This window comes from Lutra lutra, chromosome 10 (genome assembly GCF_902655055.1).
Source record: "Lutra lutra chromosome 10, mLutLut1.2, whole genome shotgun sequence".
NCBI classification, from domain to species: domain Eukaryota; kingdom Metazoa; phylum Chordata; class Mammalia; order Carnivora; family Mustelidae; genus Lutra; species Lutra lutra.
The window spans coordinates 109,290,199-109,314,665 of NC_062287.1; the positions used below are offsets into that span (position 1 = coordinate 109,290,199).

At 40.8% G+C, this 24,467-nt stretch overlaps 1 protein-coding gene and 1 pseudogene across 5 annotated transcripts in view; both read left to right on the top strand.

The window, feature by feature from the left end:
• KDM2A (lysine demethylase 2A) overlaps positions 1 to 24,467 on the top strand; it is a 112,017-nt gene that overhangs the window by 68,210 nt on the left and 19,340 nt on the right. For all 5 annotated transcript variants that reach the window (XM_047693925.1, XM_047693923.1, XM_047693924.1 and 2 more), the window contains 9 exons: positions 603 to 681; positions 1,134 to 1,180; positions 2,490 to 2,668; positions 8,144 to 8,250; positions 8,857 to 8,950; positions 10,220 to 10,373; positions 11,399 to 11,514; positions 15,923 to 16,049; positions 18,758 to 19,152. In XM_047693925.1, the coding sequence (XP_047549881.1) occupies positions 603 to 681; positions 1,134 to 1,180; positions 2,490 to 2,668; positions 8,144 to 8,250; positions 8,857 to 8,950; positions 10,220 to 10,373; positions 11,399 to 11,514; positions 15,923 to 16,049; positions 18,758 to 19,152 (1,298 nt within the window). The remainder of the gene's footprint in view (positions 1 to 602; positions 682 to 1,133; positions 1,181 to 2,489; positions 2,669 to 8,143; positions 8,251 to 8,856; positions 8,951 to 10,219; positions 10,374 to 11,398; positions 11,515 to 15,922; positions 16,050 to 18,757; positions 19,153 to 24,467) is intronic.
• LOC125080188 (uncharacterized) lies at positions 9,809 to 9,925 on the top strand (annotated as a pseudogene).

The following is a 24,467-nucleotide window of genomic DNA, read 5'->3' on the forward strand; positions in this document are numbered from 1 at the left end:
GACAAGGATGTTATGGTATGTATTGTAGTGGACAGAATTAAATTTTTTGGCTTTTAAGAGACAGGGTGATGATAATTTCTGCTTAGGATTTAGAAGGTAACTCAATTATAGTACTACCCCCTGTTGGTTAAATTCTGTTTACTATGTAAATATAGACTTAGCAAACCCCTTGAACCCTGCCTGTCAGGATGCTTTTCCTGTATCCTGAGAGATGCTTTTTATAACAAGCATGTATCTAACAGAGCAAAACTATATACACAGAAACAGCAAACACTATCTCTACCTTATTACTTAGGATCTTTTTTTATGGTCCTTTCATCTTTTTCCAACTGTACCTCTTGCCTTTCTTTTTTTTTTTTTTTTTTAAGATTTTATTTATTTATTTGTCAGAGAGAGAGGGAGAAAGAGTGAGCACAGGCAGACAGAATGGCAGGCAGAGGCAGAGGGAGAAGCAGGCTCCCTGATGACCAAGGAGCCCGATGTGGGACTCGATCCCAGGACGCTGGGATCATGACCCGAGCCGAAGGCAGCTGCTTAACCAACTGAGCCACCCAGGCGTCCCACCTCTTGCCTTTCTAATAATTGTTTTCTTATGGTGACAGATTTTAATGTAGAGTATATCCAGCGGGGTGGCTTAAGAGACCCTCTGATTTTCAAGAATTCTGATGGACTTGGAATAAAGTAAGTACTGTTGGCCTGATTTGTTAGGTTGCAAAATGATCATGTTACACCAGGGCTATAGACAATGCCGTGTTGATAACCCAAAGCAGTAGATAATTGAAAATAATCCCCCATTTAGATTTTAAAAGTGTGTATTTTTCTTCTTTTGTTACAAAAACAGTTCATGGTTGTTCTAGTTAAGTGAGAAAATACAGGTGAGCTAAAAAGAAATAATTTTAAATCTCTTAAAATCTGTTACCCTGAGATACTGTTTTTTATATATTTAAAATATATTGTTTTTTAATATATTTAAAATATATTGTTTTTTTTATATATTTAAAATATATTGTTTTTAAACCTAAATATAAGATTTATGTGTCTCAGCTTAGGAGTTTTTAGTACTCTAAGAAAAAACTCACACTGACTAGAGAAGGTGTGCTTCCTATTTACACTTACTGGTGTTTGTTTCATAGGATGCCAGATCCAGACTTCACTGTGAATGATGTCAAAATGTGTGTGGGTAAGTATTGAGCTTTGTGGCCTTTGTGTCTTTTAGGCACAGATTAAGACTTGGGACTGAATTCTAAATTTCTGACTGAGGTTTAAGGCTTAGGAACATGGAAGTACATATTTGATTGAGGTACCCCATTTGAAGTAGTTTTTTTATAGAACACTGCTCTTAGCAACTTTGAGAATTTTCTCAAAGGGAGTTTACAAAGTTGCTTCATTTAGTACTCATTAGGCATAAAACTCTTATTTCTCTCCTACCTACTGTTTTATCACTCTCTGTCCCTCCCTCTCTCCATGAAGAGCCTATTCCAGGATATTTTATATCTCTGAACCAAGAATGAAACTCATTCATATCTGTGATTCTCTTCCGTTGCCTAAAAACAATAGAGAAATTTCCTGGAAATTTTCACCAATGCTACATTTGGTAACTTGGTCAACATTTAAAACTTTTTAAGCTGAAGCATGGAACTCTTGATCTGGGGGTTGTAGGTTCGAGCCCCGTGTTGGGTGGAGAGATTTCTTAAAATCGATTAGTCAATCAGTGTAAGCTAAGAAATAGAAATATATTAAAATTTCTCTTTATCAGTGACTGGTTAACTTGTCTTTCGTCTGATTTGTATTTTATTCAAAATTGAGGAAAAGAAAGGAAATTATATCAATCTAATTAAAGAAAAAAACTTCCTGTGTTGGTAAAAATTCAGGTCAATTTTGTGCAGACCATTTGGTGTTCAGTGCAGCCCTGAGACCCACCAGGAAGGATCCTTAGGAATTCAGGCATGGGGACTCTCCTATACACATTAAAGCAGTAAAATGGTTTAAAACCTTTTGGAAATGTTTCAGACAGGTCATGAAACAGAAGGAGGTTTTTCTAATGCTTTCCTCCCCACATTACTTTTGGTTAAGTTTTGTCCTCTATGTTGAAGTTCCAGTGCACACTCTTGCTTTGGAAATTAAAATGGCAGTACTGTCTCTTAGCCACTTGAGGGCCCTTTTTAGATGGTTGGATAACTTCCGTTTTTCTAAGAGGCGAAAGTCACAGATAACCCAGGTAGAGGAAGGTTCTCTAATTCCCTCTATTTTTTACTCCCTTACTATTTCTTTGTTAGATTCCAGCTATCTGCCTGTCACTCTGTATTTCCTAGTTCCTAGCACAATCTCTGGAGTATAGTAGGTACTCAGTAAATCTGTTGAGTAATTAAAATGCTTTCCCACTCTTCAAATAAAGGATAGCTTGTTTCCTTCCACTTTTGTTTTATATTCTTAATATATTAAGGATAATAGTGGCTCAGTGGAGATGATTGATACATCTTTCGTGGCAGGGAGTCGTCGCATGGTGGATGTCATGGATGTGAACACACAGAAAGGTATTGAAATGACCATGGCTCAGTGGACACGCTACTATGAGACCCCAGAGGAGGAGCGAGAAAAACTCTATAATGTCATCAGTCTAGAGTTCAGCCACACCAGGCTGGAGAACATGGTGCAGAGGCCCTCCACGGTTAGTCTAATAATTTTTTCCACGTTTTCATTGTCACCAAGAGGGTTGTTTATACAATGGGAGAATGGGAGAATCTGTAACTTTTTATACATACCAAGATGAAATTGATAAACAAGACAATTTGATAATAACCTTCATTTTTAGGAAGTTCATCATTTTTTAAAATCACTTAATTTTATATGGGGAGGGGCCATTTAAATTTTTTTTTTTTTAAGATTTTATTTATTTATCAGAGAGAGAGAGACAGAGAGGGCATATATGCAGAGGGAGAGGGAGAAGCAGACTCCCTGCCAAGCAGGGAGCCCGATATGGGGCTCGATCCCAGGACACTGGGATCATGACCTGGGCCGAAGGCAGACGCTTAACAACTGAGCCACCCAGGTGCCCCAGGGAGGGGCCATTTAGTTCTGATCACCAGTAACCTAATTTAAGAATAACATTGGTCTTTGCATGGAGTGGAGAAGTGTCTTAAAATTCACTCTTAAAAGACTTGCTGAAAAGCTTGAGGGAAAACTAGTTTAGAGACAAGTGATCATTTTTATGAGATGGTTTCTGGAGCAGATTCCACTAGATGGCTAGTAAACTGACAAACCATCCTAAGAGAAAGTTGTTTGTTTTTGATCCTTCACTCTCCTGAAGGTAGATGCTGATTTAGCTCATCCCTTTGCAAAGTAGTAGCTATCTACAGAATGTTGAAACACTTCACTTTTGAAATATGCCTAGTCATTTTTGGACCATTTTTATTTATTTAATTCCTATCTCAGAACTCACTTGAGTTATATATTAGGTATGGAATTGCAGAACTAGCAATATTCTAATCATTTGTTTTGTTTTGTTTTGTTTTTTTAAGATTTTATTTATTTGACAGAGCGAGAGAGTGAGAGAGAGAGAACAAGCAGGGGGAGTGGCAGGGAGAGGGAGAAGCAGGTTCCTGCAAAGCAGGAAGCCTGACGTGGGGCTCAGTCCCAGTACCTTGGGATCATGACCTGAGTTGAAGGCAGATGCTTAACGACCGAGCCACCCAGGCGCCCCTAATCATTTGTTTTGAAGTCAGATCTTGAGTGCCTGAGTGGCTCAGTCAGTTGGGCATGTGCCTTCAGGTCAGGTCACGGTCTCAGGGTCTTAGAATCAAGCCCTACACTGGGCTCCCTGCTCAGTGGGGAATCTGCTTCTCCCTCTTCCTCTGCCCCTCCCCACTGCTTGTCCCCCCTCCCCCAACTAAATAAATAAATCTTAAAAAAATAACAATAAAGTCAAGATCTTGGTGGTTTTGTTTTTTTTTCTTTTAAGATTTTATTTCTTTATTTGACAGAGAGAGATCACAAGTAGGCAGAGAGGCAGGCAGGCAGAGGGGGGGGGGGAAGCAGGCTCCCCGCTGAGCAGAGAGCCCGATGCGGGGCTCAATCCCAGGACCCTGGGATCATGACCTGAGCCGAAGGCAGAGGCTTTAACCCACTGAGCCACCCAGGCGCCTCTGAGTCTTGATTTTAGCTTGGGTCATGATCTCAGGGTTGTGAGATCAAGTCCTGCATCGGTCTCCTTGTTGAGCTTGGAGCCTGCTTAAGATTCTCTCCCCAGGCACCTGGGTGGCTCATTCGGTGAAGCAACTGCCTTCGGCTCGGGTCATGATCCTTGGATCCTGGGATCAAGCCCCTCGTTGGGCTCTCTGCTCAGTGGAGAGCCTTCTTCTCCCTCTGCCTCTGCCTCTCTTCTTGCTCATGTTCCCTCTTTTCCCTCTCTCTCCAATAAATAAATAAAATCTTAAAAAAAAATTTTTTTTCTCTCTCTCTCCCTCTGCCCCTCCCCCACTGGTTCTCTCAAAAAAAAAGAAAGAAAATAGAATAAATGAAAAATAAATACAGAATTTCTCATTAGGAAAACTTTATCTCCCTAGGATGATAAAAATTCTTTTTACATTAATTATCATCTGGTCATGTGGAAATACAAGAAGACAGGTGGTTAGAATCTAGCCTTGTTAGGGACACGTAGGTAGCACAGTTGGTTAAGCATCTGGCTCTTGGTTTTGGCTCAGGTCGGGATGTCAGGGTCTTGAGATCAAGCCCCTTCTTAGGCTCTGGGTGTGGAGTCTGCTTAAAAGATTCTCTCTCCCTCTTCCCCCCAATGCACTGTCCCTCTCTCAAATAAATAAATCTTCAAAGAAAAAAAAAAGGATTTAATCTTACTATTAGTCAGACATGGTCCACATAATAAAGAATAAAGGGTGCCTGGCTGGCTCAGTAGGTAGAACATGCAGCCCTTGGGGCACCTGGGTGGCTCAGTGGGTTAAAGCCTTTGTCTTCAGCTCAGGTCATGATCCCAGGGTTTTGGGATCGAGCCCTGCATCTGGCTCTCTGCTCAGCAGGGAGCCTGCTTTCCCTCTCTTTCTCTGCCTGCCTCTCTGCCTACTTGTGATCTCTGTCTGTCAAATAAATAAATAAAATCTTTAAAAAAAATAATAATAATAATGCTTTTTCAGAAATCAACTTTATTGAGGTTCAGTTGACATACAATAAAGTGTACTCATTTTAAGTGTACATTTCAGTGAGTTTGAGTAAATCTCATTCATGTAATAATCTTTCATGTAAAGTACATAACCTCTTGTTCTCTATGTCATTCACACCTTCAGAGTTAGCTTATTATTAGTTCAAGTGCCTGCCACATGCTGAGCGCTATGCTAGGTGCTGGAGGACCTGTGGAAAATAAGGTCATTCTCATTCTCAAAGAGCTTAGTCTCACCAGGAAGAAAAACCAGAGGATGGACATTTCTGCAAACCGCGATAATGATGAGTGCCTCAGAAGTGAATAAATACAGTGTTGTGGGGACAATAGGTTGAACCCCCCTAACAAACTGGAGGAGAATTAGGGAGGGGAAGCTCTTTGGAAGAAGTGATAGCTAAGCTCGATAGGAAGGAAATAAGGAGACAGAACGAAAACCAAAATTCCAAACAGAAGGAGTCATCTGTGTAAAAGTAGGCACAGGGAGAGAAAGGTGGGCAGCCTTTAGGTGCCTTTTATGGGATGTTAGCATAAAGTGGGATTCTCTGGTGAGAAGAGAGAGATTGTTTTCTGCTGTCATTCCAGCAGTACCTGAGAGGTAGATGAAAAGCAACATATAAAATATGGAGATTGGTAGTAGGGAAATTAGTTCATGGAAAGCCATGAGTTTTGTGTGTGTGTGTGTGTGTGTGTGTGTGTGTGTGTGTGTGTGTGCGCGCGCGTGCGCACGCACACGCACGCAGCATATGAATAGATAAATTCCTAGGTATTGGACTTCTTAACCAATTTGGCCCTAATATTGATGCAGAACAGGTAGAACTGGTGATTACCTTTACAGGAGACTTGCTCTCACGTGGAACCAGCCCTTTAGCAAAAGTCCTCTCCAGAGCCTAAAGATTAATCTAAGGAGAAAAGTATGAGTACCTTAACACAATATTCTCTTGGTAGTCAGTTGATACCTAATAATACCAGTTAAAGAGAGGCCAGAAAGTGTAACTTATTGCTGTAGGTGGGAAATTCTGGCCAAAGAAATTCAGGTTTCTCTGAATGGACAATTGATTTAAAAAAAAATACCCATGTGTTCTTAACCCTTCCTTTCCCCCATCCAGACATAAGAATTTGTGGTGTCTTGAGCAAGTAAGATCTTCATTCTTCTTTAAAGACTTTCCAAAGGAGGCACCTGGGTGGCTCAGTGGGTTAAAGCCTTTGCCTTCGGCTCGGGTCATGATCCCAGGGTCCTGGGATCGAGTCCCTCATCGGGCTTTCTGCTCAGCAGGGAGCCTGCTTCCCTCTCTCTCTCTGCCTGCCTCTCTGCCTACTTGTGATCTGTCTCTCTGTCAAATAAATAAATGAAATCTTTAAAAAAAAAAAAAAAAAAAAAAAAGACTTTCCAAAGGAGAATACCAGGAGTTGGGGGAGATGCTGACCGTATACATGAAGAGAACAGAAAGTAAATTTTGTTTGAGGGAAGGAAAGGAAGCTAGAGTTTATTCAGTGTTCTAGGCCCAGTGGGTGTTAGGTTAAAACTCTTGGCTCCCTGAACAGAAATCCTTTAAAGTAAAGTAGCAAGTTAACCTTTAATTTGTTGCTCTTCAATTTGCATGTCATTGGTGATCCCTTCTGGCCACTCTCCCACAGTTTACATCTGAGTGTTCCCCTAGACACCTGCCTCATGTCACTATGCACAGATTGTATGTATTTGTCCAGGTTTGTGTTATAAGAGAAGTAAATGATCAAATGTCGATTTTGTTGGAAAGCTTACCAGATACATGTATTTTATAGCATTAAGCTAGATATTTACTGTGTCAATATTGTACTGGATTCATGGTTTGGCTCACATTTTAGCTACCTGAGACTGTTTCTTGGAGGTCAGTGATGGGGTGGTACACACGCTTGGAGGTACACGACATGCTACAATTCATTATAAAGTGCAAATAAGTTCATACTATTTTCCCTTCTTCTTTGAACACATATTTAAAATAGATTCCAGGGCGCCTGGATGTCTCAGTTGGCTATGATTCCGGGTTCCTGGGATTGGGATCCTGGGATCCAGCCCCACACTGGGCTCCCTGCTCAGCAGGAAGTCTGCTTTTACCTCTCCCTCTGCCCCTCTCCCCACCTTGTGTGTTCTCTCTCATGCTTTCTCTCTTTCAGATAAATCTTATAAATGAATGAATGAATGCATGCATGCATGAATGAATGAATGAATTAGATTCCTAAATTCTGATAACATTATTTTTGAAAATTTTAACCTGTATTTACGTGTAATCCTCATAATATCACTTTGAGTTAATTATCCTCATTTTACAAATGAGTTCCAGGGACTTGCATGTGATCCTGAGAAAACATGACAGACCTGGAAGTTCTGATTCCTAACCTAATAGATTCTATAGCACACTATTGGATTTCTTTCCTTTTCCAAAAAAATTATTTATTTTTATTTTTGACATTTGAGCTGCTCTAACAGTGTTACATCTTTTGATAAATTTATCAGTGCATTCCAGACAGTGCCTTTTATTGAATCAGAAAAAGACAGCTGATTATACCAGTACTGACACAGAAGAGATACTGTGACTTCATTTTGCTTAGATCTGTCTTTATGATCATGTTGATGGAGCCATTAGTCTTTGTTCTCACTGAATAATGATTTCTAGAATGTTTGCTGCTGACCCTGTGATTCACCAACAGATTGTTTGTTCATAATTAAATTATAGTCTTTCAGGGGTCCCTGGGTGGCTCAGTTGGTAAAGTGTCGGACTTGATCTCAGCTCAGGTCTTGATCTGAGGGTCATGAGTTCAGGCCCTGCGTTGGGCTCCATGTTGGGTATGGAGCCTACTTAAAGAGAAAAAAGTAAGTTAAATAAATAAATTGTGGTCTTTCAGTGTATATTTTGAGAAATTCTGTTTTCCTGACTTTAAAATTCTCTTTAATCCCAATCCTCCCATTGAATCCTAAATGCTTCCTCCTCCTTTTTAAAGGTGGATTTCATTGACTGGGTAGACAACATGTGGCCAAGGCATCTGAAGGAGAGTCAGACTGAATCGACAAATGCCATCTTGGAGATGCAGTACCCCAAAGTGCAGAAGTAAGTGGCTTTTCCTGCATTTCCTCAGGTGCATTGGGAAGTCAGAGTGATAGCAAGGACTGGTTCCTCCCTTCACAGCCTTGCTCTATGTCCTAAATGATCAAAAAGATGAATTCTTGGGCACCTGGGTGGCTCAGTTGGTTAAGAGACTGCTTCCAGCTCAGGTCATGATCCTGGAGTCCCAGGATCAAGTCCTGCATCAGACTCTACCCAGTGGGAAGTGTGCTTCTCCCTCTGACCCTCTCCCATCTCATGCTCGCTCGCTTTCTCTCTCTCTCTGTCTCTCTCACTTTGTCTCCCAAATAAATAAATAAATAAATAAAATCTTCCAAAAAAAAAAAAAAGAGAGAGAGAGATGAATTTTTTAAGCAGTAGGCTTTACAGTTCTAAAGGGGAGAGTGTATGTAACAGTGTCATAACCATGACTACAGAGGTTAAAGAAAATGTATGGTGTGATAATACAATGATTTGAAACTGCATTCCTCTCACTGGGAATTGATTAGGCACAAAGTGGGATAGTGTGTGAAAGGGGAGAGTGTGGCATTGGGGTAGAGCAGGCTCTCTTTTTTAATCAGTGCACTAATGCTGCTGCTTTTTTTGGGTCAGGTACTGTCTAATGAGTGTTCGAGGCTGCTATACTGACTTCCATGTGGACTTTGGTGGTACCTCTGTTTGGTATCACATCCATCAAGGGGGAAAGGTACGGTCATAGTCATGATGGGGGTTGGAATCTGAAGCTGGTTTTATGACTCTGCTTCAGTTCATGCATGCTTAATATACCCTGGAAATGAATCTGTTAGAGAATTGTTCCCTATTCTAGAGAGAATCATAGATTAAGTTGACCTTCTTGGCTAGACTTCAGTAGGAATTAGTATTCATCTGGTCTGCTATCATTACACCAATATTGGCACAGTACTTAGTAAACCTCAACAGTCCTGTTTTTAGATTCCCAGAGCGAATTCTCCACATGAAGGCAAGGGAGTGGCTTTAGGAAGACAAGGTAGTTTCTCTACCTGGAAGTGTAATAATGAAATAGAAGGCAACAGAAATTTTATATAGATTCACAACGATATCAGAAATTAGAATTCAGACCACCTTTTCCTATATGAAGGCATTGATCTGAAATTTGGTCAAAGGAAGCCTTTAAGTCCTCTCTAAGGGTATGAATAGATTTTGAAATATTATTCTCATTCAGAAAGAAGTATATTCCATCTTATCAGATTGTTTCTAAATGCTGTGTGAGAACAGAAATCTGGGATTAATGTCAGGTTTATAGTATTGTACTCCTATGGTTAGCCTTTTTTCCCCCTGCTGAAGTGGATGCTTGCATGTCAGAGAAAAAGTAGAACTGGATTGAAAACCGATGCTTTTAAAATATGAAGTCTTAATTTAGAACAACTATACCTCCAAATCCAAAGTCATTTTGTTTACTTTGGATCCATTTCACTGATATCTTAAGTTTTGTCATTTTGATCTTGGTTACTACCCTAGAACAAAGCAACCTAGGCCTGTCTCTTCAAGACACTGTACCTTGTTCTTCTTAGGACTATAGAGGCCAGTCTATGGCCATACCACCCTGAACGCGCCCGATCTCGTCTGATCTCGGAAGCTAAGCAGGGTCGGGCCTGGTTAGTACTTGGATGGGAGGACTATAGAGGCCAGATAGCTAGGGGCAAGTAAGGGACTATCTAGGTAACAAACTGAATACACCGTTTCTCTCTCAGTCCTGGATTGGTTCTGGACTCTACAGTCAAACCCCCAAGGAGCTCTAATGCCATTTCAACAAGTCAAGAAAAGATCTACTTCCTTAGGGCCTCTAGAATTTCCCAAATGGTCAGGTTCTGTAAGCTAAAGGAATTGCTTGTTGCTCTTCTACCTCTTGACCTTAACTTGTACCCATTTATCAGTTGAGGGAGACGACTGGGTCATGTCAATAGCTGTTAACAGACTGAAGTTTTTTAACTCACAGGTCTTCTGGCTCATCCCCCCTACAGCCCACAACCTGGAGCTGTACGAGAATTGGCTGCTGTCAGGGAAACAGGGAGACATCTTTCTGGGTGACCGGGTGTCAGATTGCCAGCGCATTGAGCTCAAGCAGGGCTATACCTTCGTCATTCCCTCAGGTAAGCAGGATGGGAAAAAAATGGGTGGTTTGGCCACTTTCTTTCCTTTAAGAAAAAGAATTGATGGATTACCACCAAGAATGGTTATGATTGGGTGGGCAGAAAACAATAGTGTCCTTTCTGGTCATCATGGAGTATCAGATGCTAAGAATTTGGATTTTTTTAAAAAGCACTGATTTTCCACTAAAATCAGAATTGCCAGTGGTGGGACGCCTGGGTGGCTCAGTCGGTGAAGTGTCTGCCTTCAGCTCAGGTCAGGATCCCAGGGTCCTGGGATTGAGACCCACATTGGGCTCGCTGCCCAGAGGAGAGCCTGCTTCTCCTTCTCCCCACTCATGCTCTCGCTCTTGCTCTGTGCATTCTCTCTCAAGTCAGCAAAATCTTAAAAAAAAAAAAAAAAAAAAAAAAGGAATTGCCAGTGGTGGCTTTTCAGATTTACATGTTTGGGCCCCACATTAGCTCTAGGTAATCAGAGTCTGTTAAGGATAAGACCTGGTCAACATGCAGTGTCTAATGTCCAGAAAAGAGCTCCCTGTTCTAAGGGATGGCTGCAAGGGGTGTAGAAATTAGTGATATTTTTATTGGGTCACTAGTCCTAAAATAAATAGAACACAGATTTTGGAATCACAGATGTGTATTTAATTCTGTGTATTTACCTGCTAATTCCACGTTGTTCAAATCTTTAAATCTGTCACATTTTGTTGTGAGGGGTAAACGGGAATACATGTGTAATCTCTGGTACTGCGCCTTCACAGTAGGTGCTCCTGTAAGTAGAAACAGCATTTGTTAAACTTGCTGTATGCTAAACACTTTACATGCATTTTCTGATTTAATGCTTACTAACAACCATATAAAGTTTAATTTTTATAGAACATATTGAGGCTGCAAGAGATTAAATAATTTGACCAACCACTAAGTGGCAGAATCAGAGTAAAATGTGTGATCTAGGAGTCTTTTTCTAGGTCTCTGAGAAAGCCGTGTTATAACATGTGCTAAAGTCGTTGCCCTCCACTCCTTTCTTCTAGGCTGGATTCATGCTGTGTACACTCCTACAGACACATTAGTCTTTGGAGGCAATTTTTTGCATAGCTTCAATATCCCCATGCAGTTAAAAATATACAACATTGAAGATCGGACACGGGTGAGTAATTCTGCATGGAACTGGATGTGGAGGAGATGACCACCATTTAAGAGATGTTATAAGAGAGTCATTGGTAGTTATCTCAAAACTTCAGTTTTTCCTGAGTTAAAATGCATTGTTTACATTTTGGGGACACTGAGAGGAAAGCTTTAACAAGATTTACATGTTTGATTTGGAGGACTCTAATTCTTTGAGGTTCTTGGTATCTTGGATTTTTATTGGGCTAGAAATGGACATTTGATAATTGATGTTTTTAAATTTTATGTTCTTAAAATAATTCGATGTAATGAGATATATCAACTCAGGAGTCACAGCGTGAATTCACGTATCTTTACTCCGATTACTATCCCCCACCCAAACCATTGTACTTGAATAAATCAGGGTACATACTGTTTTTCCCAGCTGGGGTTCCTTGAGAGAATGAAGTCCTTCAGAAAATGATTGGTGCATCTTATTTTCTAGGTTTTCCCTGGGAGGGTATGTAGCTGATAGCATTCTAGACATAAAGGAAAAAAGTTAGGTACTTACAGTGTAGTGGATGCCCTGGCGAGAGTTGGCTAAACTTTTTCTGTAAAGAATCAGATAGTGAATGTTTTAGGCTCTGTGGGCCATACAGGATCTGCTGCAAGTACTTAACTGCCTTGTAGAATGAAATACTTAAACGAATGAGAATGGCTCAAATAAAATAAAAATTTTATTTGTGGACACTGAGATTTGAATTTCATATAGTTTTCCCGTATAACAGAATGTTCTAATTTTAGTTGTTGGTTTTTTTTCAGTCATTTAAAAATGTAAAAAACCCTCTTAGCTCACAGGGCTTGCAAAAATAGGCAGCAGACCAAATCCACTCGCTGCTGTTTGCTGAACAACCCATGTCTTCGCAAAATAGGGCTTAATTCTTTAGTAGAACCCAAGGCTGAATTACATATGATTAATGTATAGAGGGTATTGACCTTAAAGACCAATTAGAGCATAGAGTCTTTCTTTAGAGGGTGTGATGTTCCCATCTTGCTCTCAAGTAGTTCAGCAGAATAATAACAGGGTATATGAATAGAGATTAGCAAATATGGGGAAATGTTGATAGGGGGTAAATCTCGAATAATGCTATAGGCAGTGTTCTGCACTGCTCTTAATAATTGGTGGATGTGGGGGGCATGGGTGGCTCAGTGGGTTAAAACCTCTGCCTTCAGCTCAGGTCATGATCCCAGGGTCCTGGGATCAAGCCCCAGATCGGGCTCTCTGCTCAGCGGGGAGCCTACTTCTCTCTCTCTCTCTCTCTCTCTCTCTCTCTCTCCCTCTCTCTGCCTGCCTCTCTGCCTACTTGTGATCTCTGTCTGTCAAATAAAATAAAAATCTTAAAAAAAATAAATTTTTATAAGGGGGCCTGGGTGGTTCGGTTGAGTGTGTGCCTTCAGCTCAGGTCATGATCTCGGGGTCCTGGGATCAACCCCCCCCCCCCCCCGCAGGGAGTCTCCTGCTCCCTCTCTCACACACCCCTGTGCTCTCTCTCAAATTAATAAGTTCTTTTTTTTTAACAAAAAGTTTATATGTGTTTGTTTTTTAAGAGTAATGAAACTACAAGAAAATAGTTAAGTTTGAAATTTCAATAATAAAAAAAAAGTTGATTTTTCAAAAGAGGAGATTTATGTAATTTCATAATAAAGTACGCTTATTTAACTCAGAATCATTCTGAGGTAATACCACCTATCTACTCTAAGATTCAACCTGAAAATTAGGATTTTAGAAACTATCCCCCCTTTTTTGGATAAAATTACTATTATTATGGCTTTGAGTTGCTGACTTAATAAGTTGCCCCGTTGGAGGGAAGAAAAGGAGAATGTGTATTTAGTGGCATAGGTGAAATGAGTTACCTTATCTCTGCTAGAAGTTTCTTGCAGACTGTTAAACTTGTAATAACTGATCTTGATTTAATATTCCTAGACTTTGTTTATCAGAAAATGTCAAATTTCAGTCTGACCACATTATTCCATTTTCCCTAAATATAGTTTAATTCTTTCATTCTAAATAAGGAACTCCTTGGTGTTTCTGTAAAATTTCATTGAGTCCCCTGCATATGTACACACAGTGATATTGTTATTGTTGTTGTTGTTGTTATTATTATTATTATTGCTTTCTACACCAACCTTTTATGTGCCAAAACCAGTCTGGCATTCATTTAATATGTTGCTTTACAAAAATAAAGTGTGTTATAGGGGCACCTGGATGGCTCAGTGGGTTAAACCTCTGCCTTCGGCTCAGGTCATGATCTTGGGGTCCTGGGATCGAGCCCCGCATCGGGCTCTCTGCTCAGTGGGGAGCCTGCTTCCTCCTCTCTCTCTCTCTTTCTGCCTGCCTCTCCACCTACTTGAGATTGAAATAAATAATATCTTTAAAAAAAGAAAAGTGTGTTCTAAATTAAGACAATGGTTTGGTTTCTTTTGCCATGCCAGTGTGGAAATACCGTACTATTTAAACTTGAGTGATGGTGATTATTCTACTGATAGCACTTAAAAGCTCCGTAATTTGTAAGGAGGATTAAAAAAAATTTCCCCCACCAAAAAATTCTAACCCAGTCTTAGAAATTTATATGTTCTGTGGTGTTTGGCAACAAAGATAAAATATAATGAGACAAGTTGGATGGGTGTGTGGTATCTTGGGTGTTACTAATGCAGTCTGATGAGTTCCAAGTAAAAAATCAGAAGTTTAATGTCTTTTTTTTTTTTTTTTTTTTTTAAGCTGTCAATACTCAGTTCTCAACAGAGTACCAAAGGGCTTTAGAATTTTGGGTTGTCCGGAACTTTTCATAAAGACCCTTCCACAAGGCACCGGGGTGGTTCAGTTGGTGAAACGTTTGCTTTTGGTGTGGGTCATTATCCTGGGTCCTGGGATCCAGCCCTGCGTTGGGCTCTCTGCTCAGCAGGGACCCTACTTTTCCCTCTCCCTCTGCCTGCTGCTCCCCCTCTTGTCTCTCTTTCTCTCACTAAATAAATAAAATCTTTAAAAAGAAAAAAAAAGACCCTTCCAGAAAAGTGTTAATATGTGTAAAAGGTGAGCAGAGAGGCCCGTGTGTTATATTTAATTTGGGGGGACCTAGTATCTATTAATTGTTGTGGTTCCCCCACACACCTTATCAAAAGTAAATTAATTTGATCTTTGTAAAAACTAATTTAATTTATGTATTTTTAAGTAGAATCTAGGCCCAGTGTGTGGGGCTTGAACTCATGACCCTGAGATCAAGAATTGCATGTTTTACCAACTGAGCCAGCCAGGTGCCCCTAATTTGACTTGAAAATAAAAGAGGAAACACTGCTTTTAGTTGTTAAAACTGTAATCACTTAAGATACCCAGACTCAGAGCCCAGCTTGTCTGAATTGGAAACCTAATGAAAAGTACCTGCCTCTCCTGCCTTGCAATGAGGAAAGTAGTCTTATTCCATAGTCATGCTCTGTGACCTGGTGAAGGATTTTGAAAAGGGCCTTCCATCCAGATCTCCTCAATTCAGGAATACTACCTGACATGAAGCTTTGAAAAGGAGATGAAAACATTCTCAGTTGCATATTTAAAACAATCTTAAAAGTATTGTGGGGCTTTTCCTTTTGAAAGCTATCCTCTAGGCTTTCAAGACAGCAAAATATATATAGGGTAGTCCCCATCGTTGGTCTTCCTCACTGATTAATCCATGCTGATTTGCCTTTGTTTCGACTATGCTAGAGCTGAAGGGCAGTTCTTTTTGTTATTATTCAGCTGGAATGATTTCATGCTGCTTCTGGAGGGAATGAAAGGAGCTAAAGGCAGTGGCTGATTAGGCCATGTGGAGCAGCAGTCTCATTTGTGGACCTGCCATTGGGGCAAACTGCAAAGTACTGTACAGACCAGCTAAGAGCTGATGGTGGAAAAATACACAGTCTTGTGTCCTAGACTAGGCATAGCTTGAGAACAGGTCTCTCTAATCATACTGTCCTATAGGTAAGGACATAATAAAAGCATATAGCTTCATCTCATGTCCCCTTGTCCATTAGATTCTTTATCCCGTGGCCTTCTAATTCAGGTTAGAACTGTCGTAAAGGTAGGACTGTTTGGCAGGCCTTTGTATCCTAAGAACACTGAAACAGTTTTCTCAAGTGTATTGTGTTGTACTCTAGCACTTTACTCTCTGTCCCAAAACTTACTTTTGATGCTTTCCCAAGACACCTTCTTAGTGGTGCTGAAACTTTATTTTGGTGATCGTTTCCCAAGACCGACAATTTTTAGGTTGACGGATCACTTAGGTTCTTGTTCCAAATGACACCCTAGGTTTTGACGAGAGTGTTTTTCCTGGGTTAATTTTTGCAGTGATAGAGTGTGTCTTACTCTCTTTCCTTGAAAATTGTTATCAGCTTGTTTTTCCCATTATTTTGTTCCCACGTAGGTTCCAAATAAGTTCCGTTATCCATTCTACTACGAGATGTGTTGGTACGTGTTGGAGCGCTACGTGTACTGCATAACAAACCGCTCCCACCTAACTAAGGAATTTCAAAAAGAGTCCCTCAGTATGGGTAAGTGTCCTGCATAAACATGCATTTACCTGCTTGGAACTACCAAGTTCATTCACTGGAGTCGAACATTGGTTACAGCTGAGCTCCTACCCAGACATGAATTACTAGGCAACATGAAGTATCTGGATCTCCTCTTTGTCTGAATTGTTGATACTTAGCTCCTTAAGAAAGAGGGTCACTTCTCTATTTATTATCTAAAGAATGGTCTTTGGTACAATAAAAACTAAATGTCGTCATGCTAACTCTTAACTGTATTCCAGGCACATTACTAAGGAGTAAATTCTGTTATTACCTGTGAGGTGTAGGTATTATCCTCATTTTACAAATGGTGACATTAAGTTTCAAAGAAATTAAAAAACCTGTCCATGATCCTATAGTTTATAAATGAGAAAGCTACAGTTTTAGTCAAGTTGGTAAGTCTCTAAAATCTATACCCTTAACCTCTGTGCTTTAATGTTTCCTCAACTTATATCAAGAGAAGTATTTTATTGGATGGCAAGATAACTTTGTTAGTTATACATTTTTAGGTTGTTTCATGTCCTGAGGTGTGGAGGAGTCAGCAGTGTAATATCCTGTGGTCATGTCTTTCACAGAATCTTCGATCTAAGTCAGATAATTTTTTTTTTGCTTCAGCATTTTCCTTTGAGGATAGTTTATATACTTGTTTGAAAATAAAAAATGATCACCTAGTACATGAAAGCAGGATACAGAATTTAATTGTATATGCCACATATCCCAGCGCAATCATAGTCATACGCATATGCAATGAAAAAGATGCAGGGGCGCCTGGGTGGCTCAGTAAGGTAAGCATCTGCCTTTGGATCAGGTTGTGATCTCAGGGTCCTGGGATCTAATCTCAGGGTCCTGGTGTCCAGCCCTGCTGTGGGCTCCCTGCTCAGCGGGGAATCTGCTTCTCTCTCTCTCTCTGCCCCTCGTCCAACTCATGCCCTCTTTCTCTCAAATAAATACATAGCCGCTATAGAAAAGAAAGGAAAAAGGATGGAAAGAAAATACCAGTTGATGAGTTGTTATCCAAGGTTAGAGGGATAAGGGATGACTTACTTCTTTGCACCATCTTACATTTTCTAAATTATTACTAATAAACATATTACTTGTTTTCCCATTTGGATTGGCTAATTAATTTTTATACTTTTTTTTTTTTAAGTTTTTACTCAAATCCCAGTTAGTTAGCAGGCAGTGTGATATTAGTTTCGGGTGGACAGTATAGTGATTCAGCTCTTCCATAGAGCACCTGGTGCTCCTCACAGCAAGAGCGCTCCTTAATTCCCATCACCTGTTTCACCCACACCCCCACCCACCACCCCTCTGGTGATCCTCGGTTTGTTCTGTATAGTGAAGAGTCTGTTTCTACTATTACTTTCATCATAGAGGACCAGTGAACATTTAACAGTTTTTCTTTCATTAGATCTTTATTTTGACTATCAAAATCTTCTTTTATTTATTTATTTGACAGAGATCACAAGTAGGCAGAGAAGCAGGCAGAGAGAGGAGGAAGCAGGCTCCCCGCCGAGCAGAGAGTCAGACATGGGGCTTGATTCCAGGACCCTGGGATCATGACCTGAGCCAAAGGCAGAGGCTTTAACCCACTGAGCCACCCAGGCGTCCCTATCAAAATCTTTTTAAAAACACTTGCTTTGTTTTATTGGCCATATTGATGAGATTTCAATTCCATAGTTTAGTTTTATGACCAAAACTTTTAACAAAACTGTATGTGCGGGTACCTGGGTGGCTCAGTGGGTTGGGCCTCTGCCTTCAGCTCGGGTCATGATCTCAGGGTCCTGGGATGGAGTCCCGCATCCGGCTCTCTGCTCAGCAGGGAGCCTACTACCCTCTCTTTCTCTGCCTGCCTCTCTGCTTGCTTGTGATCTCTCTCTGTCAGATAAATAAATTTAAAAACAAAACAAAACAAAACTATGTGCTTTGTACTGTCTGCTTTTTAAAAAGTTAATGAAGGGACACCTGGGTGGCTCGGTTAAGTGTCTACATTTGGCTCAGATCATGATCCCAGGGTCCTGGGACTGAGCCCCCCATCGGGCTCTCTACTCAGAGCAGAGCTTGCTTCTCCCTCTGCCTGCTGCTCCCCCTGCTTGTGCTCTCTCTCTTTGTGTCAAATAAATAAATAAAATGAAATAAAAAGTTAATGAAATTATAACCCCAAATTTCAGTTTGGACTTGGAATTAATTTATAGCCAGTATCAGCTGACTTATTTCTAGCACACAGTTCATGGACTCTTCAATCTTTTGAAAAATCAGTTGATCATTACCTTAGCTGTCCTACTAACTCAGGATCCTACTCTTACCTGTAACTACGATTTTCAACAAGTGGCCATAGCTGGGATAAGGAAAGACCATTTTAAAATGTCCCAGCTTTGGGCGCCTGGGTAGCTCAGTGGATTAAGCCGCTGCCTTCGGCTCAGGTCATGATCTCAGGGTCCTGGGATCGAGCCCTGCATCGGGCTCTCTGCTCAGCAGGGAGCCTGCTTCCCCCTCTCTCTCTGCCTGACTCTCTGCCATTTGTGGTCTCTCTCTCTGTCAAAGAAATAAATAAAATCTAAAAAAAAAAAATGTCCCAGCTTTGTCATTTATAACTCCAGGGTCCCTCCCATGCCGCCTGTTTTTCTCGTTGATCACATGGTCAAGTGGCATGTTCTTACTATATATATATATATTTTTTTTTTTACTGGCAGATTTGGAGTTAAATGGGTTGGAATCTGGAAATGGGGATGAAGAAGCAGTGGATCGAGAACCGAGGCGCCTGAGCAATAGGCGTTCTGTCCTCACGAGCCCTGTAGCCAATGGGGTCAACCTGGATTATGATGGACTGGGCAAAACCTGCCGAAGTCTTCCAAGTCTGAAGAAAACCTTGTCAGGGGACTCCTCCTCTGACTCTAGCCGGGGCTCCCATAATGGCCAAGTGTGGGATCCCCAGTGTAGTCCTCGAAAGGACAGGCAGGTGCATTTGACCCATTTTGAGCTTGAAGGCCTCCGCTGTCTTGTAGATAAGTTGGAGTCTCTACCACTGCACAAGAAATGTGTCCCCACAGGGATAGAAGATGAAGATGCTCTTATTGCCGACGTGAAGGTAAGGGTTGGTTATGTGGCATGGTAGCCACTCATCTGGCTCGGGCAAGCAGTTTCACATTTCTTAGAAAGTACAAGAATTCCGGATAATCTGATTCATTCAGAAAGAATTTAATATTTACTGGTGTGTGTGTGCTGTATAGTGTTAGAATTCCTAAAGTGAGGTTAAGTCCCTGCTGTGAAAATACTAACATTTATATGTTCAATTAGGACTTAAATTTAGTCCTAAAAACACAGATTTCAGATTCATTCTAAAAATAAAGGAGACTTTTTATTTTTAATACTAAGTAATAGTATTAGGAAATACTATTCAAATAAGTTACCCTCAGATAAAGAGGCCTGTTTCAGAATAAAAGTGGCCAATAACAATCTCTAGCAGTTTCTCACCCCAAGCAGGTAAGGAAGAAGCTCTTTCCCACTGGTTGATGTTGAGTAGCTTTCACATACTTAGTTTCATTTTTATCTACTTTTAAGATTTAAATTTTTAAAAACCATTGGACAACTTCTGAGGAAGTGTCATTGTAAATAAACATAATCTGTCCCCCAGCTGGGCTGGCTCTTTCAGTGGAGCATGTGCCCCTTGATCTCTGGGTAGTGAGGTCAGTCCCCACATTGAGCATAGAGGTTTAAAAAAAAAAACAGACAGACAGACATAACCTATCTGATTGCTAGATCAGGTTTCTTCATGTTATATATTTTTCTACTTTTTCAAGAGATCTCCCAGTATTAGTGATTTTTCAGAGTTGTCCCACCCTTCATGTATTAGTCTCAAAGAAATGAGCTTCACGGGGCTCCAGGTATCAACTGTCTAAACTGGAGGAAGTTCTCTTAAGTCTTTCCTCACAAGTAACCATTACCATAAACACCAAAAACTGTAAAGCTGGGAATATCAATTTTCTTTGTAAGTCATCCTTTGGAGCTACAGTTTGGATGCAGGGCATGGATATGTGAATTAGAAAACTGGCTCGCTATTGGTAAATAAGTGTTTATTTTCAAAATTTGTCATACAGATTATTTTAAGCCACAGAAGTATTTTATTGAATAATTTTATGTGGCCCTAAGGAAGATGGGCTTAATATCTCAGTATGTCTGTTCCCTTTCTGATTTCCTGATTCACATAGTTCCTTGGCCACTTCTGCCAACCACCTCAGGAAAGAATTCCGTTATCTGGGATAGGACCTGAACTTTTCTTTCTCCTGCTTTTTCTTTTTTTTTTTTTTTAAGATTTATTTATTTATTTATTTGTCAGAGAGAGAGAGAGAGAGAGAGAGCGAGAGTGAGTACAAGCAGATAGAGTGGCAGGCAGAGGCAGAGGGAGAAGCAGGCTCCCTGCTGAGCAAGGAGCCCGATGTGGGACTCGATCCCAGGACGCTGGGATCATGACCTGAGCCGAAGGCAGCGGCTTAACCCACTGAGCCACCCAGGCGTCCCTGCTTTTTCTTTTTATGATAAACTTTTTAATTGTATCTTACTCTTCAGGTATCAGTGAAAGGGTAAAAGACTAGAGGCAGGAAAGAGTGGTAACCTGGTGAGGTTGGTCCTCTCTCGTAGTGACAGAAGTGGGACAGTTGGTTTTACAGTTTGGTTTTACAAGGTTTGTTCTAGAAGAGACAGGTGGTATCATTGTTGCTTATATTTAGGGGAGGAAATGGCAGAGGTCCAGGTAGGTAAGGTCTTGTTTCTATAATGATTAATACGCTGCAAAACAAACTTAACCGTACTTTTCCAGACTCACAAACTAGATTCTAAATTCACTTTCCACCCTAAAGTGAGCAACATTTAAATTTTTTATTTTCCATTGTGATAGGACATATATTTTTATACTTTCCTGAGAGTTTGATTATAGCATCTTTACCTTTTTCCCTCAGAAGTTTCTTTTTTTTTTTTTTAAAGATTTTATTTATTTATTTGATAGACAGTGAGAGAGAGCATGAGCGAGGAGAAGGTCAGAGAGAGAAGCAGACTCCCCGTGGAGCTGGGAGCCCGATGGCGGGACTCGATCCCGGGACTCCAAGATCATGACCTGAGCCGAAGGCAGTCGTCCAACCAACTGAGCCACCCAGGCGTCCCCAGAAGTTTCTTTTGTATGTAGCTATTCCATCATAGATACCTGTAGGAAACATTAAATTAATTAACTTGCCTATAGGATCACTAAAAAGAAAGATTTCTAAGTTTATATCTCACTGACATTCTTTTGGTCTGAATATCTATATTTCTGAATCATGAAAAAGAATAGGGGATTTGACTCCATTGAATCCAGTTGTAGGAAGCCATATTATAATCCACTGGTCAGTTGTACTGGGTCAAGTGTCATGATAGACATACAGATGCTCCCTTAACTAAAGTAGTTAAATAAAGATATTTGAGGAGGCAGAGTGGTAGGGGAAAATGTAGAAAAATTTGTGTCAAATATCTAAGCAGAGTGAAAGGAGGCAGGAAGAAAGGGAATGAGTCAAAAAGATCTCTAAAGAGGGCTCTGAGCATTAGGGAAAGAGTCTAGGGAGAGCTTCCTTCTGTTTGTCAGGAATCGTGAAAAACATGGTTGCCATCACTGGCTAAGGTAGAGTGGCGTAGAGACCAGAGCATGAGGAGGGAGTGGCCACCAGGACGACCGCGGGGTGACAGTGTTTGATTATTCCTGCAGGGGCTTGTCCACACCTTGTCTTGTTTGCCCTGACACTGTAGTTAAACTAAAGCTGATCGCAGAAGACGACAGACTTAGATCCCAGCTCTGCAGGTAGTTTTCACTTAAGGTCATATGGATAATTATGCCTGCATTTGACCGTTCATGTTTAGTCTGAGCTTCAGACAATAGTGAATTTAGAGCTTGAATACTTTGAGAATCTGAACGTCACCAAAAAGAAAAGAAGCACTGGATTGGGTAGGTGTCCCTCCCGCACAGCTGGAGACGGCAGTGCTCGAGAACTCGGAGCCTGTAGTATGGAGGCCGGTGCTGCAGTGGAAGACGACAGCAAGCCCGCAGTTTACTCTTCCTGCAGAGAGAGGGATTGCTTCTTGGTGCAGCCTGTGTGGCTCTCACGAAGAACTAGCAGCGGAGATGAGAGTAGAAGTGATAAGATGAAAGATCCGTAATTCCGTATCCCTGAAAGAAAAGTCCATTCTCGTGATGGTGGGAAAGGGCTTTGAAGATTCCAAACGTTAAATTCCACGTTGTTGAAGAAAGATCGTAGAATATAAAATTGGAAGGGGATTTGATTAAAAAAGGGGCATTAAAAAGTGTTGACTTATTGGTAAAAGATCAGGGGAAAGTAGTCAGTGGTGTGTCTGTTTGGGAGGTATGGTAACTTGGACTCCCTAAAAGTAGAATGGAGTTCTCGCACTGTGAGATACTTTCGCATCTCTGAAACCGGGAAGTCTTGTGCTTGATAGATGTTGATTAGAGACAGAACCTGGTGCAGCGTGTATAGTACACTCCCATTAATGTGAGAAAATGTCTCTTTTGTATGTGCACTGCAGAGGTGCTGGAGAGAGGGACATGCCCACTGCTGCCAGTGGGTCACAGCAATGTGGTGGGCATCAGCTGGAAGACTGAGTTTTTAATCGGACTTTATTGTGTTGTTTGTATTTATTTTGGTCATAAAGGAGCTCTTAATATACGTACATAAGTAAAAGATTTTTAGTGTATCAGTGTATTTGGCTACGCAACTCAGTGAAACAAATTCAGTGTTGTATATTTACTTATCTTGGTTTCTCTAAGCTATTTTTTTTTTAAAGATTTTATTTATTAGAGAGAGAGAGAGAATGAGCACAAGCTACCTCACAAGTAGTCAGAGAGGCAGGCAGAGAAGAGAGGGGGAAGCAGGCTCCCCAATGAGCAGAGAGCCCAATGCGGGGCTCGATCCCAGGACCCTGAGATCATGACCTGAGCCGAAGGCAGAGGCTTATCCCACTGAGCCACCCAGGCGCCCCTCTAAGCTATTTTGATAAGCTTAGCAAACATGTGACTTTCAGTCAAGATACTAGACATGTGAAAGCCTATTTTCTGTAAAATAACATCTACCTCAGTGGAGCTATTCTGAAAATTAATGATAATATTAGTAGAGTACTTAATAAGCCATATCACTGTTCGAGAAAACAAAATGAGATGTTACAAATCTATGAAATTCATTTATTCCACTTCTCCGAATAATGCCTGCCTACTCTGTGCCAGGAAGCAGGCTGAGTGTTGGAGTAAATATGCAGACGTGCAATGGATCAAGCCCTCAGGGGGCGTACAGGTCAGTGTCGGAGCAGCCATTTAAATGGGCTGAGAAAGTCAGTGCGTTCTAGGTTTTACAGGCACCGTGCGTGGTGTAGGGTGCCAAGTGAGCACTGGGTGTGGTGGGTGGATTCTGTCCTGAGGGAAGGAGGTGCCATTCTTACTAATTCAAGAGTTAGGGGGCACCTGGCTGGCTCAGTTGAAGGAACATGTGACTCTTGATCTTCGGGTTGTGAGTTTGTGCCCCACATTGGGTAGGGAAATTACTTAAAAATAAATAAATAAGGGGCCCATGTGGTTCAGTCAGTGAAGCATCCTGACTCTTGATCTCAGGGTCATGAGTTCAGGCCCCACACTGAACTCCATGCTGGGCATGGAGCCCACTTCAAGAAAGAAAGAAATAAAAATTAAAAGTTAGCCTCGCCTGGTGGCTCACTCGGTTAAACGTCTGCCTTCTGCTCAGATCATGATCTCAGGGTCCTGGGATCGAGCCCCTATCAGGCTCCATGCTCAGCAGAGAGCCTGCCTCTCCCTCTCCCGCCCCCCTTGCTTATATGCATGCTCTCTCTGTGAAATGAACAAATTAAATCTTTAAATAAAATAAAAATTTCAGGTGAGCTCTTAAATAAAAAATAGAACGTTAATAAACTTTCCTGTTAGATGATACAGATTCATTGCCAACATTATATAAATGGCTCTCAACTTATAAATTCCAGAGTTGTTCTTTGTGGTGCATAGATCACTACTGATGCTCTGATCTGAGATGCTAACATTTTGCAACCATGATCTAAAAATTTACAGTCGGCTCCATCTCAGGAGTATGCTGGAACTGAAAGCAGAGAGTCATGGTTTCAGATAAGTATAGACACTAATCACAGGTTTGCTTCATCTGACACTTTGGGGGTGACTCTGATGCTAGTTAAAGAGAACTGGTAGAGGACCCTATATTGGATCTTAATCTTTAATAAAACCAGATGAGAGGGGGGAGAAGGCAGCCTCTATAAATAAAACTTCATTTGCAGTTTTTACTGTTATTTGTAATAATTCACACATTGTTAGTAAGTGGAATGTTTTACTTTGTTTACTTATACTTACTA